Below are 17,081 nucleotides of genomic sequence, written 5' to 3' on the forward strand. Positions count from 1 at the left end.
TCATTGTATACGCTCTTCGAGCTAGCTCCGTTTTTTTTATTTGACCTCACAAGTTTCACGGAAAAAACTGTACTATACAAATAAATCTACACAAGTTGGATTACGCATCAGGGCAACCATTATACACATTTCATGTCTCTCTTTTTTGTCTTTGATTTTGTTTTAAAGTCACAATTCCCCTTATTTGTGATTTTTGTTTTTTATACAAACAGCTTTATATTACAACAATCTGATTCCCTCACCTGGTAATCAGTGGTAGGTTTAGAGGAAATTTAAGAAAAAATAATGAACATTTTGGGTTTGTTTACAACAACAAAAGATAATAAACTGGCATTAAATGGCAGTGGTCTATTACTTTGGAATGCCATTTTAAAAAGGAATGATTCTCGTTTATTTATATGGTATTTTTGATAATATTATTGTGTAGGCTTTCGGAATGATGTTCTGCTTTCGATTAATGCAGTTTATGGAATAAATCACGCACTGAAGAAGTGCGAATCTGAGTGTTTATGTCAAACGTTATGGTTGCATTCTATGTGTACCTAAACGATGCAATGGACCTTATGCAATGACGTCACCACGCCGCCATCTTGGATTTAAAACAATGTTGCAGCGATTGCAAACGCGCATCTCAGTACGCACAACACACATGATGGGTCAATCAGCAACCTTCTTTTGATCTCCAGCTGAGGGCGCTAAACTTAAATGACGCCATGTGCATATGGTCCATGGATTCGTGTAGCAAAATGGTAATTTGTTAATTTATGCATACTTAGTGCGCATAAGTTAACAAATTACCATTTCGTATTCATATGAATTTGAAACCAGCTTAACCAACTGGTCTTATCCAAAAAAAACTTTGAATTATTCATTAGTGACGTCGTTAAAATATTAAAGGTTTTAATAGTGGGCGGAGCTAACAGCTAAGTACCGTAATAATAGCTTCCGAGACAGCCTTTTTAACTAGTGCTGATTAAAAATGCATGCGTGTTTTGGTCATAATTGATAACAAAGGCTATTGAAATGGCAGCGGGTACTTTGCAAAATGGTTCTTTGTTAATATTGTTATAATTTATTAATTGTTAGTGTTTAACCTTGCATTTTATATGAGATACTTCTTTGTTGCATTCATTCTTCCCCATTAAAACATATCACCATTTCCCCAAAACTGCCCGTTTGCTGTTTTTTAAGCTATAGCCAAACAATCCCAAACCATTTGGAAAGAAAAAGAAACTAACAATGACAAAAAGATCTCCGAATTTCTTCTGTCTATTCTTTGTTTTTTTTATCTCTAATTCGTAGACGAGTCTCCGAGCCTCGCTCGCTGTAAACAACCCCAAATTAACTTCCAGACGTATATAATTCCGTTTGATTCGCGTTTCATTAAATTGTCCCCGTACAGTTATTCCAACAAAAGGATCCAATGTTCCCTATCTGGTTATTTATACCCACCTCATAATCAAGGTATAACTTAGATTATATTAAATATTCTCAAGCCAGCTAAACTTGATTATTAAAAAAAACCTTGCGGTCTTATACTTATTTCGTCTAGCGGGAAACATTTTCCCTCGTTTCGTATAATTACACAATCAATCTGGCAAGATGTATTCTTATTAACGTATACAATATATAAACAAATTAAATCTGTTATCTCTTTTGGGAATTAAGTCTGTCCTTGTTAAGTTTTCTCATCTTTTGTTTTGCGCTGTAGACCAGCGATAAAAAATATCATTTTGGGGAATTCACGCTCAGCGAGCGGCTTTCTTTGCGTAGTTCCATACTCACGGTTATTCCCTGTTAATTGAGGGATTAAACACTAAACAGTCGTCTAATTGAATCTGAAATCTCCACTTGATTTCTTGACTGTTTTTGTTGTTGAAAACCCTGCGTGTTGAATTTCATTCTAAAAAAACACAAATTTTATTGGACTTTTTTTTAATATAGAATTAAAAAATCTCTATCGACTGTTTTTGTTTGTTGAAAACTCTGCGTGTTGTATTTCATTTTTGAAATAAAAAAAAATCTATAGAATAAGCGAAATCTCTATTTAATAACTTTTCCGATTGTCACGTAACAGACAATGTCCCATAAGCCAGATAATCTAGTAATATCAGAGACATGTCTTTAGTTCTATTCATGAAATAGTTAATAGTCCCGCACTTCAGAAAGAAAGACATTGAACACTAATTAACATTTCGCATGTCAGGTATTCATACGAAAATAGACTCTTGATAATATATATTTATAATTCCTACAGTGTGCCAACAAAACAAAACAAGTTTTACCTAAGCGCCAGTCAAAATTGGCGGGAATTATCTCTCTGCGTTGTACTCACTTTTCTTTTGTGTAAATAGATATTAAATTCCATCTTACAGTAACACAAAATACACCTTGTTATACCCTTTGTTTGTTATGTGTGCAACTTGACGTGTCTTGAGTATGGTATGGTAAAATCCCCTGACATGTCCGATTGAAAGACATGTCAAGTTGTGAGCTGACAATGTCCTTTGCAGACGTAGGATCAAAACTTCTTGTTGGTAATTTTATCAAGAATTTTCTTCATGTTGTCGAGAAACAGCAATTTTCAACATGGTTGTATGCCGTACAAATTGCATCACCATTTGAGTGTATGATTGATAGCGAAAGAAACTTTAACAAATATTTTCAAATACTGTCTGGTGCTTAACACTCGATACCACAGCGACATTGTCAACTTGGAACTGTCAGGAACTCACAATCAGCTAAGTAGAATTCACCCCATTGTTATTGCACTATACTGTCAAAAGGCATCGGTCCATTGTCATAAAAGCTGTTAAGCACAAATAGCTAAGCGCAAACATGGTTTGCCCAAGCAGGAATTGGTTTACCAGCCATGAATACCATGTCACAGTTCCTTCGACTGTTTTCCTTCTTAAGTGTACCCTGGGAATGCATTCTGCTCATCAGCTTTTCAACGAATGTTGGCCCTGTTCGTACACTTAGTTTTTCCCCTCAATAGTTTTCCATCAAAAACATAGTAGGCCTTCAGTATTTGTGAAGGGGGCCTTATTTTTGACGAAGCCTGTCTAACTGACAGCTTGTTCGGCTCATCACCAGTAAAAATTATACCAGTAGGCTTATTTTCGTGTGTCATTCTCTAGGAAATTGTTTTTAAACATGTTGTTTCGCTAGGATGCGTTCTGATGATGCTATTATATTAGGGCCCAGACAACATACACTTTTGGGAATGTCTAAAGCAGTAGGACGACCTCGTGCTCACTTGTGGTCGTTGGTTCGAACCCCGTTCTTTGCAGCTTGACATGTCAACATCGGCGTACGGCTGCCAGTCTAGCATCATTGAACGCATCAAACGTGGAGGTGGGGACCAGGTAACATTGTGGCTTCAACTTCCGGGTGACCGGTAACTGGGCACATGGTAGAGTACATGTAGCAAGGTGATTTGGCTCATTTAGCGTTCGGGTGGAACAAAAATGGGGCTGAGTTTTATTGAAAACAAGACAGCAGTCCACTGTTTCAGGGTTTAACCCTTTGTTTTGGGGGATTTCGTCAGGAAAGTGGCACCACCAATGTTGTTTTTGGAGACGTTTTGGCTCATCAATGGCTGTGCGGATGAAGAGCTCTCGGTGCCAGCGGTAAATGGCTCACGTGTTGCTGGAGACCGTGGAGAAAAAGACGCGGAAACACGGGTCTCTGCCCGCCGTGGAGGTTGTACAGACCGTCCAGATTGGACACGATACCCTGGGTCGGATGGTAGTAGAAGGGTGGGGCGAACATCCTCTGCATTGATGCAGTGTAGTTACCCGCCTCGGCAAGAAGCTCCAGACCAACGGCTGTTTGGCGTTTCCATTTTGTCCTGGACAATGAAAAACAAGAAAGAAAGATAGGTAAGTGATGTGCAATCAACGTTTACTAAACATGAAACAGTGTTGAGAAACGCACATGGCGTCAGTTTTGAAAAACGGCACAACGTCCCTAATACAACAGCCTTATTTTGAAGTGAAAACGAGTGTTTTCTTCCTCCATTGCATATTCGGGTATGGCGTTCTTAACTCGTAAACCAGAAACTTGAAAGAAACACAATGACGATGTAACACAATATCCAATAGAGTTCTGCAGTGCCGTGGTGTAAGCCCCAATTCTCCGGTAAGTTTGCCTCCATGGTTTGACCCAAACCGTTCAACTTAAGTTCGTATAAATGCACCCCACATTACACAATTCCAATGGAGACAAGGCGGTCACAGGCTTCAGGCCAAACCGAGGAAGAAAACGAGACGTTAAAAAGTTTAGTAATCGTTCAATTACAAATGATTTCCTAAAGGGTTATAGTCTAGAAAGTATCACCAGATGATGTAGGGCCTGGCCAATATTTCAGAGTTACCCAATAATTTAGCGCCCTCCGGACGTTCTTAACAGAGACACACTGCTCGCCCCCGTCGGCGTAAGGTTAAACTCCGCTGCTTGTCTCGAACAATCAACGCCTGTGACCGAACCTGGAGCGAGCCAGCCTACCGTGCATAAACTGTTTTGTACGGCACTTCCGCCGCCTCGACTCCGCTGCTATTTTTCCTTCTTTGGAGTTTACAAGGGCTGCTGCTGCCGCGGTTTTGATTGTGTTCAGTTTGTTGTTGGTTGGTTATGTACAGTAAAAAGGAAAACAAAACAAGGGAGAAAGGCAAAAAGGGGAGAAATCACCTCGGAGGGGTATTTTTTCGCACTTGGATTCATGACTTTGAATGCTTTTGTTGGTGCTGGGTTATGAATATAGCCTTTTTCTTCGGGACACACTTTTGTGATAACAGATTTTATTTTATTGGGGGGTATTGACGAGTCCGGGGAAACGGGGTTGTCGAATGCAAAGGGGAAATGGGTTTTGTTGTTTTACGGAAACGTCTCGTGGACAACTTGAACTTGTGGTGTTTTTATGAATGTTACCTGATCCATGTAATAGTAATTACCCCCGCCAGACAATGAAGTTTGATATTTATTTAAGCGTGTTTTAAATTTGATCGTTGTTAACTATCAGTTTTGGTAGGCACTCAAGTAATTTATAACAATTTATTCCGGCCAGCGTGTTTAATTGTCCATACTTAGAGGGTGAAATCATTACCTTCATGACTTTGTTAAAATAATTGTTGACAGTTATTTCTTTGTTCCAGTAAAAATAGACGAATTTAATTAAGGTATGTTTCCCAATAATCTGGCAAAGTTTCGTCTGTTTGTTTATTTGTTTGTTTGGTGTTGTTTTATTTTTTTGTTTAGAGTTATTAAGTTAGTTATGTGTTTTCTGTATTTACTTATTGAATTATTCATATATTTTAATTTAATTTAATTTATCTATGAACCTTTCCACACAAAAACCCACAATGATCAATGACACCTTATTAAAACTTTTACAGTCCCAAATCTGATTGTATCAATTACCAAAGTGAAGGATTCAGAAGGACTAAAGTCATTTGCTTAACAAAGGTCCAAAAGGATATGGGAGAATGGCGGCCACATCAAAACTGCACACTATTCAGTCTGTTAAAGCACACATCCAGTTCAATTTGTACTTTTTAAAGCTAAAGTGACCACAGAAAAGTTCAGTGACTGGCCGCGGTCCGACTGTATTCTAAAAACCAATGACCTTCTCAATTCAGCATCGATTACTAAACACCTTCCTTGTTCCCACTGTTGTCATAATCATTACGCGCCTGCTACCCGTTTATTTAGGCAATTTCTTGTTTGTGTGACCACTAATTTCCTTCTCTTTTTTGAGGGAAAATCGTAAACATAATAGCCCACTTTGTACTCCCTGGGGGCAAAAGTTATTGTACTACAACAGACGATACAGCAGGCCGTGATATTATTATTATTTTGTTGATGTTTTTTTTTTTTTGAGAAGAGGGTTCGCTACAGGTTTACTTGACAAAGACAAAAGCTAGCGGGTGGAAAGCTTCGCTTGTGCACGCTTTGCTCACGCCAAATTGAACACATTTTTTGGGGGGACAAAAACAAATTCGCGATAATTGGGCATAACGTTTTGCTGGCTGTAGTTAAATCAAAACGGTGCAATGCAAAATACAAGTGGGCTTATAGTGTACTTTTCCAAAGCTTATGTGTGGGGTTTTGTCCCTTCTTTTTTTAAACAATTAATTTTTTTTAAGAAAGAGGTGCTATTTAGAAGGCAAAGAAAAGAAAATGTGGTTGTTTTTGGTGGATGGGTAGCTCTGAAACTGGGTTCATAAAAATGCTTTGCAAATGAAATTCGGAATTTGTTCGTTTGACGTCAGCACAAACTAACATTTGAGTTAGGCTCCTGAATTTGATTAAATGGCCATTAAATTTCTGCTCTCCGCTATTATTGAGATGTGTTGAACAAAATAATATAATGATGTATATAAGGATCTTTAAAGATTAAATTAACATTCTTGTTAGTTTAAAATCGTATTAAGTGTATCTTGCTTCCCAAAATGCGCCCAAAATGCCGGGTTTTTTTATTCCCGAGTTTTCTTGTTAGTGAAATAGGGCCTATGTATATGCCTATGAAGACCGGTTAACAAAAATTATTGAATTATTCTGTTTCTTTCTCATAGTTTTCAATTAATTGGGAATGGGTTTTAAACTTAATTTCTTGTTCCACCATGATTTGATACTGCACCGTGCAAAACAGGTGAGAGCGCCACCATGCATCGAACCATGGCCAGTTCAGCAAACTCCGCTCAAACAAAAGCGACGGCTCCACAGTTATTTTCTTGCATCACTAATTAGAATGGTAGTCATGTATCCATCCGCCAGTTGGTTCTATTTCCAAAGTTACTCCATAGACATAACATTGACTTTGCTATAAAAATAACAAGTTTTCGTGACTTTGCGATGAACCAGCAAACGTGTACTTTCAGTCAACTGTAATCAAATTAATTTTGTTTATTTTTTCAAAAAGTGGGTATAATCTACACAACACACCATGCTTGTTCGCATTAATAAAGAAGAAATTTCATTCTTAAAACTTGTTTTCCCCCCGACCAACTTTTCCCTCGCAGTTCGTTGCACATTGACACAAAAGTCTCAAAAACTTCCGACGATTTTTTGTGGGGCACTGAGCAAGAAAAAAGGTCCGGAAAAAGGTTTGTCGCAACAACACATTCCTGAGTTTTGTAGTAAAATCGACTTTGGAATGTCGGGGCGCACGACATCAGTTTTGACTCTTAACTTTGAAGAAAAGAAAGCAAAGGTAGCCATTTTTGTGTATTTATTTACGACATTCCATAGGAGTGTCTGGTGAATGGTTAAGACTTTAAAGACTTCAGAAAATGGCTGACTTTATTTTGATGTAAGCACTGAAGTGGAAGGGTAAAAAACATGTCCGTGTTTTTGACCTTGTTGTTAAGTACAAAGTTTTGTCCTGGATTGTGCTATTTTTCTGTAAACACATTCTGTTGGCTTTTTGGACTAGGAATTATTGTTACGCAAAGTTTCTGTTCATCTTTAGACAGAGCGTTGTTTGGGGTTGTCATGTGATTTCAACAACGGCAGGGGGGAGTGGGAGATGGGTGGTCTGGGGGCTGCACGACTTGTTTTATAAGGTATAGTAAAACCATTGAAATTATTTTGTTTAAATTATCTTGAATGAGAACAAAGTGCGAGGAAGTTTAGTTTCAAAGAGATATCTGACAGAAATCTTTGCAGATTTTGTAAGTTGATAAATTCAGGCACGTTGGTATTTTATGGTCTTTATCATTACAGACAAATTGCCGGGTGAGTGATTAGAAGTTATATGGACTCTTTTTACACCATCGATTGATGTTGATGAACAACAATAAGAGGATGCTGAACCATACTCTGAACAAACAAAAGAGAGTGATTTTGATTTTCTCTCCCTTTCAGTATTAAATGTTTCCGAAACTCTGATGATCTTCCTCAAAAGATTGCAGTAAACATTATTTATATTTTGTTTAAACGAGTTTCCAACGATCATGAAATAATCAGACAATGAACTCGTAGAGCAGCAATTTCTGAGACGATATCATTAATTTTGTTCTACAAATTGGACAAAATCAGATTGGTTATTTTATACGCCCAATTATTTTGACGGGACTTTAAACGAAAGAAAACATTCTTCTCAAAATGAATTGCTTCTACGGAGGGAGGTGAAGGTGAACTTGTGTGTGGGGGGGGGGGGGGGTCGGATTCGTATATTTATCATATCAATCACTCTCAGCATCTATAATCTTTTGATGGGTCCTAATCCGGCTTGTAATTTGCTAAATTCCAGTCGGTTTAAATTCTCTTTTAAACCCTCCCGTCACAGACTCTGCATATTATTTTTCTGCACGCGCGGTGTCTAACCAACCCTTCTCGCTTTATTTGGGAATCTAATATCAATTATGAAACAACGATACAGGAAAAAAAAACTAATCTTCCTTGCTACTTAGTTAAGCCAAGTGTGGATAAGTTTTCAGGCGGGAATTTTTTTCTTCTCGTGAAAGTCCGCGTGTCAAACTTGGGTCGGCGAACGGGGCCCGGCGTAATATAACATCTATGAATGGAATTAAAGCGGGGGTTTAGGATGAGGGTTGTGGTTTGAAGAAGTACAAACAGGGAAAATTGGTTGGAGATGGATCAGTCATCTTTGATGGGGGAAGATTTCCTTAATCCGGGCAAGGGTTGCTAGCGGCTGCGACGATAAAAATTAAGTACACAGCAAAATTGTGATAATACAAAATTAACTACACAAAAGTGTAAAGGAGAAAAAATTGTCATGAATAATTAACTGCTGTCAGTTTTCGTTTACGGAGAAAGGGCGGTTTAACATCTGGCTGCGATTTACGCGGGAAATATTTAACGGGAAACATTTTACAAAAAAATAATGGGAGATTTTGTATGTTTCCGGACTCTTAATACCGTATGAAGAAGGTGGGGGGGGGGGGGGTGGTAAACTGCCTTCAAAAATCACTTTCATGAAAAACAAGTTTTACTTTTTGATGGTTAATCAAAACTTCTATAAGTACACTTAGGGCAATACTAAAGCCGGATACGATTTAAATTTCATTTGACTACTCAATGCACTGTAAAATCAAACAATTGACCTCAACTTGGATCTAAAAAAATGGAAGCCTCTCAACTTGATGTTTTGATGTGGTAAGAAGTGGAATTCTTTCCTTCTAAGTTTTCATAGGAATTTGTTTTTCAATATGCAATTTTTGTTTGTTTACATCAACGTAGGTCTAGGACTGGAAGCACTCGACTTGAAGTTTTGATAAGATGAAATCGCGATTTCTTGAAAACGCGACAGTCGAAGTGGGAGAAATTGTTCACCCACACCGGTAATAACCTCAAAACAAAATTGCTTTCTCAATATTCACCTCGCAGGCACAATTTTGTTTTAAGTCAGCAAATTGTTTTTTTTTCGGGGCAGGCTATTTCCTGATTTGATTGACACCTTGTCAAGAAAAGCTCTTTGAGTTTTCATAAATGAGAATTAATTGAATATAGTTCGTGTCACATTATACTCAACAGCCTTGTTGACAACAATGTCGACAAATTCATAATCTGTATATTTATTTGAATCTTTCATCAATTGTAACTATTTAGCCTTCTTTTAAGGGGAAACATTTTGTCTTTATACATAATATTCAAATTTAATAGATGAGATGGGCTGCTCAAGTATTTTTTTTTACAGACTTAAACGGTTTATCATTGAATGCTTGCTGTTAAAGATTTCGTGTGAACACTAGGGAAGTGAGTTAATTTAGCTTTTCATGGTCTTTTTGTTTTTAAGCCACCATGTGAACATCAGGGAAGTGAGTGATTTCGGTTTCTTACGGAATGCTTGCTTTTTAAGTCACATAAGAACACCAGGGAAGTGAGTGAATTCGGTTTCTCGTGGTATGCTTGCTTTTTAAACCACCGTGTGAATACTATAGAGAAAGTGAGTGTGAAACCTACCTCCTGTTCTGGTACCACGTCTTGACCTGTGTGTCAGTGAGGTTAAGACTAGCAGCGAGCTCCATACGGTCCTGAACCGAGAGGTACTTTTGTCTCTCGAAGCTTCTCTCGAGCGAGTTGAGTTGATGGTCCGTGAAGGCAGTGCGGGCCTTACGAGGCTTCTTGGACTTGCCAGGACTGTGGCTGTCTCGACTCGACGAGATCTCGTTGTCTTTACCTGGAGATTCACACGAGAAGAGCAAATTGTCAGTAAACTTGCAAATGCTTGCAACAACAGAATAGTGCACAGGGTGGATTTCACAAAGAGTTAAGACTAGTTAACTCGTCCTAACTAAGACTAGCCTCAAGTTTTTAAATCTCCTATGACTCGTCCTAAGTTCTCAATCAAACCATAGAAACCTAGCTTGCACACCAGCAAATGGTCAGATACAACAGAAAATACACAACTTCTGCGTCCCTTCTACGTGTACATTTCTGTTAACAATTAAACGCCTTCTCCGAGATTTCTATTGAGATAGCCCCTTTGGGAAATCACAATACGCAATCTGTGTTCATGTTTTCATGTCTAAATCCCTTAAATACAAAGATAGTCTCGTAAAAATCTCATCGTCTAAAGCCAGCTGGATCAATCCTTGAGCCAACTGGATCCACTCTGAAAGCGATCCCCAAATCCTTACAGCAACATTGAGGTTTCCCCCCCCCCCCCCTGTAGCCAGACAGACAAGAAAGCTCGCCTGACTCTCTCGCTGCCCTATCATACATGACTTCAACCCCATTAGTAATAGCTACACTCTTCCCGCCACACAGTACCGAAACAGATGTGAGATAGCCGGCAACAAATCCACACTTAATGCCCATTTAGCGAGGGGGTCTCCCCCACTAGACGACTTCCAACCAAATTAAAATCTAATATCGCCCGTGCCGCGTGGGGACCCGGGGCCCTGACTCGGCACGGGCGAAAGAAGGGGGAAGCCGGCTAGGCAACGGGCGCGTCCCATCAGGGCCCCCTTGTCGCTCGTTCGCCCGTCGTTGAAAACCAATTCAGCGTTATTGAGTTGTGAAGAATTCAATGGGGTTTTTTAAACTGTAAAACGGAGCGAGCGTGGACTTTCTCTTGTACGGTCGTTTAAAAGGTTTTTGTTCTCTGTTTTTTTTTTTACGACGTGGTGTTTAATGAACTCGTAATGGGAGTGTTAAATTTTTTGTTCACGACACTTTAATTACTCTATGATATTACACAGTATGGTTAGTCATAATTTGACTTTTATGGACGCAAGGTGATTTTATTTGTGTTACGTGTTTGGTTTTGATTGTCAAGAATTTCTGGACGTGGTGTTTTGAGATGGTTTTGCTGGTTTTGGGGCTTTTTTTTAAACAAGTTGTTGTGTCAATATTCCACTGCAGATATTGTTGGAAAATATTTTTTTTAAGGCGGGGTAATATTAATTACCCAAAGGTAGTTATGATTATAAAAACTTGTTTAAGAGCGAAGAAGAGCTGTGCAATTTGAATACAAAAATTGTTAGTTACAACCCCTTTGGAGTTGTCTACTTTTAGAGGAAAATTGGTAATTTCACACCCCAAAATTTGAATCTGAGAAAGGCTTCAGGCCTGAAGACTTTCTCTGAAAGCATACAATTATAATCAAGTTTTTTTTTTTCCTAGTAACTTCGGTCCAAATGTTTATATGTTTGTTATTTTATGCATCTGTTGGGAAACACCAAGAGAAGAGACTTGTCTTTGACATTTACCAAACTATAGCATATACTCCGCCGTTAAAGGTCGAAATGACAAAATGCATTAGTAATGTCCCATGTTCAAACAAAATGAACCAACAAAAAATAAAACTTGGAAATTGAAATAATTCTAGGCCCCTGACCCTGCGTCAAATTATAGATTCATTTAAACCAAAAACAGGCTTACATTAAAATCAGTAAATGGAGACAACTGATGTTTTAAGTATAAAAAAATCCGATTTCTTTTTGTCTTTCTGTGTTTGCTAATTTGTTTCTTAAATCAAGGGACTGGTTTCTACATCTCATTGTATTTTTTATAATCACTCCAAACTGTTTTGTTTCTTTGTTTATACTTCGTGAATTATTCAGTAGCAATATCTAGTGAGAAAAACACAAATATTTCAACTTGAATACATTTTGTGACCTCCTCGTTTAACTTTGAATTAAATTGAAAGGGCGGTTTGAACATTTTGACGTACATTGTTCAAATAACATGGATTTATTTTCGATTAAATACTAATGTAAACATTGTTTTTTTTCGTGAAATTTTGTATAAGTTTCAGCATGTTTAAAATAAATTTATATAAAAAGAAACCTTATTTTCCCAAATTCTCTGGACTCTATAATCGACGTTATTTAAACACACATTGGGCAGAGGACTTAGGGCTCGACTCATGACATTGTATTGACAAAAGCTTGAAGGTGCAGTATAAATATTATTGATTTCGTAATATGTTCGTCATTTTCTCTTGATTTGGCGTTTTTGTAGTATAGTATATAGTTTGGTATATAGTATAGTTTAGATATATTAGATATAGTATAGTATAGTTAAGATCTATAATTTAGTATAAACTCTTTTGAGATCATTCAAGAAAGAATACCGGAACACATTTTCTTGTAGCAGTTTTGATTGCTTTGTCTGGATAGCCTTATAAAGCAGACTTACAAAGTAATTGTCCGTCACAATTCTTAGATGTGTACAAATTTAAGAAATATAACAATTTGTGACCATCTGCAGGAAAGTTGAGAAAGATGTCGTTCAGCCACAACTCGTCACGTAATCAGATATTACCGTTACAAAATGAAAATCGTATTGAAGTGTGTCACAGCTTTTAGATTTAATCTTTGAAAACGCCAATCTTATTTATACCGGCCGTTTTCGAAACCACGCATACACCCAGGCGTATAGGCTCTTTCTGTTTGTTTAAAGTGCCATACCGAACGTGTACGTTTCCAAAACTACAGACGAAGCCCAAACCGGGGCCTATGTTTTCGAAAGGCCTGTAGTTGACTTTTCTACCGAACTGCAAAAAACTGTCATCAACTAAGCCCCTAAACTGATGACTTTAACCCGTCAAATTCAAAACTAAACAATTGATTGATAGTAGCATGCCCACACTGTCGTTGAAGTGAAACAAAGATAAGAAGTTTTGTCCAATCCTGAAATGATCTATTTCAATTTAGAAGTTGACCTTTTCTTTAAATGCAAATTAAACACCCCACCACTTTCTAAGACCCAGAAATAAGCTTAGTTCCCCAATCTCCGATATATGTTTTTCCGTTTACATTATCAATATTTCCAAAACACGAAATTCCTTCAAAGCCATGCTTTGCTCACTATAAATATTATATATTATGAAATAATTTAGTACAACTACTTTGTTGTTTAATATCTGCAGATCTGGGGTGAAACAGTTGAGAGTTCTCCTAGCTGGGTTAATGGAGGGAGCAACCACCACAACTTCACTCAAAGTTTTCCTGAATCAAAAACACTGGTAAGTGAGGTTGTCACTGACTTTTAACACAACACATGGAACATAATGTACAGACTTCGTAACCCACACTAATTCTAGCATTCATTTTTACACACACTAGTATTTCAAGTGAAATTTACAAACCGATGGCGCTTTCCTCAACACCTCCTAGTGCCGAAACCCTTTGTAGCACTTCTCGCTTTATCGCAAGATGTTATGAAAAGCATAATTCGCCCCCCAAAAGAGGGGATGCAAATCGCCAATTGTGGGTATCTGGTGCAGCGTGAATTATTCCTGGACGTTGGTAAAGCGGAAAACATGGCATACTCGGCGAGACAACACACAAAGCATCCATAAGGCAACAATAGTGCATGAAAAGCCATTTGGCAAAGTGAACACATGTCGAACAGTTTAATGCAATTTACCAAATACAACCATAATTCATATCAAATCCCTTTGACGAGGACAATTTGTATTGTGGAAGCAAGAGATTTCCTAAGTGCGTGTTAATTTGTTCGGTTCACTGTGGTTACTTCTTTTCAATTTGTTTAAAGTCACGTTAGGACACAACAAACGTACTATTTAAAACACGATATTTTGTATTAATTTCGTTACATCTTTGAATGAAGAATAATTGTAGGTTTCAGTCTTGACTGTAATGTGATAAGGCAAGAATATTGTTCTTTTTGACACTAACAATTTTTGACGTTTGGAAATTGGTCTTAGAATTAACAGTCCTTTAGAAAGTGTACACTAAGTAATTATTGGTCGTTACAATTTCAACTCACAGCTGGTTGAAATGGTCATTTTATCACATCAAAATAAGTTTCTAAGTTGTTTTGTAGCAATATAACTGACAATGTGTTCGTCCCAAACAACTAGGGTGTTCTTCAGTGTTATATGAACACCATAATGAAAGAGGGTCTTGATGTTGGTGTAATGTCAACACCTAGCGCTGTTCAAGAAGGTCGACTATAAAATGTACACGCCGATGGAAAACGGTAACACATTTGGTGCACGTCAACACATGGAATATAAGCAATAGAATGAACACCGTGGTGGAATAAAGTACAGCTCTTTGTGTTTTTTAAACACCCACTAATGTCTAAAAGAGGTATTGGTGTTAAATGAATATCAATGATAACACTGCAAGTGTAATTTTCAACACCTTAAATATAAGCTATATAGCACGAAAACTACGGTAGAATAAGTTACAACTCTTAGTGTTTTTTAAACACCCACTATTGTCTAAAAGAGGTATTAGTATTGAATGAACATCATAAGCCACTTTGAGATATGGTGCACATAATACTTTGACACTATTAGGTTTTGTAAATCTGACTGTACCCACCCAAACCAAACAGTACACTCCTTTTGTGTCCACCATATAACATACTGGCTAATACCATTAGCCTTGTGGAAGATGTTACCGCAAACCTTTCTATAAAGTGGTAGATTAGTTGACACTACAAGTAAAATTTTAACACCCATTATGGGTGTTTTTCAACCACCTACTTTTGTCTAAAAAAGGTATAAGTAGTGACTGAACAAAATGGTGCATTAGTTTCAACTACAAGTGTAATTTTCAACACCATTTATGAAGTGAGGATAAGATGATGTTTTACCTGATCCCATTTCACAGGGTCCGATCTTAGGGTCGTCTTCCATGTCTTCACTATGCGGTCTTTTCATGTGATTGTCCGGGTGGTGATGTACGTGGTGATGATACCTGTGGTGAGGGTGGTCTGGGTCCGAATCCCTCCCTGTGAGTTTGTCCCTGTGGTCACCAAACATTGTCCTGTCACAGTCTGAGTCCCTATCCTCGTCCAGGTCATCGTCATCCTCTGACACGACGACCCTTGTTTCCCTCGGCTTCATGTCACCCAAAATGTCCCTTATCAGAAAGGAGGGTGCGTTGGAAGTCCTTACGGGCTCTGTGTGGTAGTTTTTCAAAGGGTGTATGGTGTTGTTGTTCGGCATGCTGATGACCAACCCAGCTGAGGTGTCCACGGGGGCTGATGTGCTGTTCGCGACGGGTGAGTTCAGCGCGCCGGGCGCGCTGCTGTGATGCAGGAGGATCGACGCGTCCGGCCCGTGGATGCCACCGCTCCGTGATGCACTGCTTCCGTGTCGCCCTGTTGTGGTGGTTGTACTCGTAGTAAACTCCGAGGACTCGTCAGAGTCTGTTGGTGAATTCATCATGGGTACCGAACTGGTATCGCTCCGGGGGCTGCTACCGGCCAGCGTAAGGGGGGAGCGAAGTCTTGGCAACGGTACGGCTTCCATTGGTGGAGTCAACGCTCTCATTTGTGAGTCCAGAAACTAGTGAGAAAAAGGTGCAGCGGTCCTTCAGCAAGATTCCTCCACACTAAATCCGCAAAAGAGCAGACAACTCTCAGCTACAAAATAGATCTTCCAGGATGAAGTGCTTGTCCAAGACGCTGTTGTCATCCAACTATCACAGACCTGTCACCTGCCAAGAAAGAATACAAGTTGTGAAACATTTGTGAAAACTTGTGTTCGTCACTCGCGTTGCAATGCCTGTACGCGAAATCCACAAGAGAAGTTAAAATAATACGGATGAGGACATCTTTGTACTGACCGCCAGCGATGAGATAAATGAAATATAACCACTTGATAAAAAAAAATTGAAGGGTTTTTAGTTTTGAAAAACTAACAAGTTGTAAATAAAATCACATAATTGGTGCGATTTGAATTGCTGCTCTTGGGTGCCAACAAAGCAATCAGAAGCTGTGATGTTGTAAGTACCTTGAAGTGTGCAAGCGTTTGTCTGACCGGAGATTTCAGAAGTGGTGTGGGTGAAAATTGGACACTTAACAGTCGTGGGGCAAAGACAAATTGTAATCGAGCTATATCTCTCATGAGCAGTCATCAAGTACCGCAGCCGTTCAGCGCTCCGTCTGAAGAGCCAACTGGGCTGCCAAGCAATTTCACTACGTGACCCGGTGAGATTTGGTGACTACTCTGTCACGGCTTATCAAACTCGCTACTACCTACGAGTCAGAGAGCGCGCACGTTACAATGCTGATTAGCATAACACAAGACACCGGTTTCCCTTATACACAGGCTGGCCACAGACCATCACTTGATGCCGCAGCGCAGTCTGTTCTAGAGAAAACCCCGAATACAAAAAAACTCGCCTGTCCGTGGTCGTCTGCTACGCACGCATGCAACACACGGACTCAATGTATGTTATTGGCTTCCCCTACACGGCAAAAACAGTGCTACGTCCCGGGAAGAGAAGACAAAATGTACGGCATAAATGTTTAATGACGGCGTTTTCTGACGGGCTGGCTTCACCATTGGGTGGTGAAGCCGAACATTTTTACAAGCCCTGCGTTGATTGGGTAGTGACCCTGCTACGTGCAACAACATAGGGTACCACTGGGCTCCCTTTAAAAGAGAAAGAAAGCATGCTTGAGTGCCCTACCGGCCGCTGCCCACCCTTTACCACTGCGAGCATCAACTTCAAGTTTGTTGACGAAACAATTACTTTCCGACGAGTTTAGGCATTATGGCAATATTCAAAGGGGGAGTTTGTACCAACCACCGACTGCCTGCCTCTTCAGGGTTTTTTAGAGCAGTTGGACGTGGCGGTTGGAAAAACACGTTTGATACTCGTTTGACTAATAACGTAATTGAT

General features: G+C 39.0%; 1 protein-coding gene across 1 annotated transcript; it reads right to left on the reverse strand.

Annotated features, from left to right (window-relative positions):
* On the reverse strand, positions 1-16,355 carry LOC117303105 (barH-like 1 homeobox protein). Its single transcript, XM_033787195.1, has 4 exons — positions 16,187-16,355; positions 15,043-15,890; positions 9,928-10,144; positions 1-3,853 (listed from the first exon to the last, which is right to left on the reverse strand). Exons 2-4 carry the CDS (start codon positions 15,722-15,724, stop codon positions 3,595-3,597), a joined length of 1,158 nt encoding a protein of 385 aa, XP_033643086.1. The 5' UTR covers positions 15,725-15,890; positions 16,187-16,355; the 3' UTR covers positions 1-3,594.
* Positions 16,356-17,081: the final 726 nt, after the last annotated feature.

Source organism: Asterias rubens, chromosome 19 (assembly GCF_902459465.1).
Source record: "Asterias rubens chromosome 19, eAstRub1.3, whole genome shotgun sequence".
In the NCBI taxonomy this organism is placed as follows: domain Eukaryota; kingdom Metazoa; phylum Echinodermata; class Asteroidea; order Forcipulatida; family Asteriidae; genus Asterias; species Asterias rubens.

What these genes read in the sequence shown, in the direction of transcription:
- LOC117303105 (XM_033787195.1), bottom strand. Translation starts at nt 15,724, where the DNA reads ATGAGAGCGTTGACTCCACCAATGGAAGCCGTACCGTTGCCAAGACTT. An exon ending in ACCCTGTGAAATGGGATCAG is followed by an intron (nt 10,145 to 15,042) that starts GTAAAACATCAT and finishes GTGAATCTCCAG; the next exon opens with GTAAAGACAACGAGATCTCG. An exon ending in ACGTGGTACCAGAACAGGAG is followed by an intron (nt 3,854 to 9,927) that starts GTAGGTTTCACA and finishes TTCATTGTCCAG; the next exon opens with GACAAAATGGAAACGCCAAA.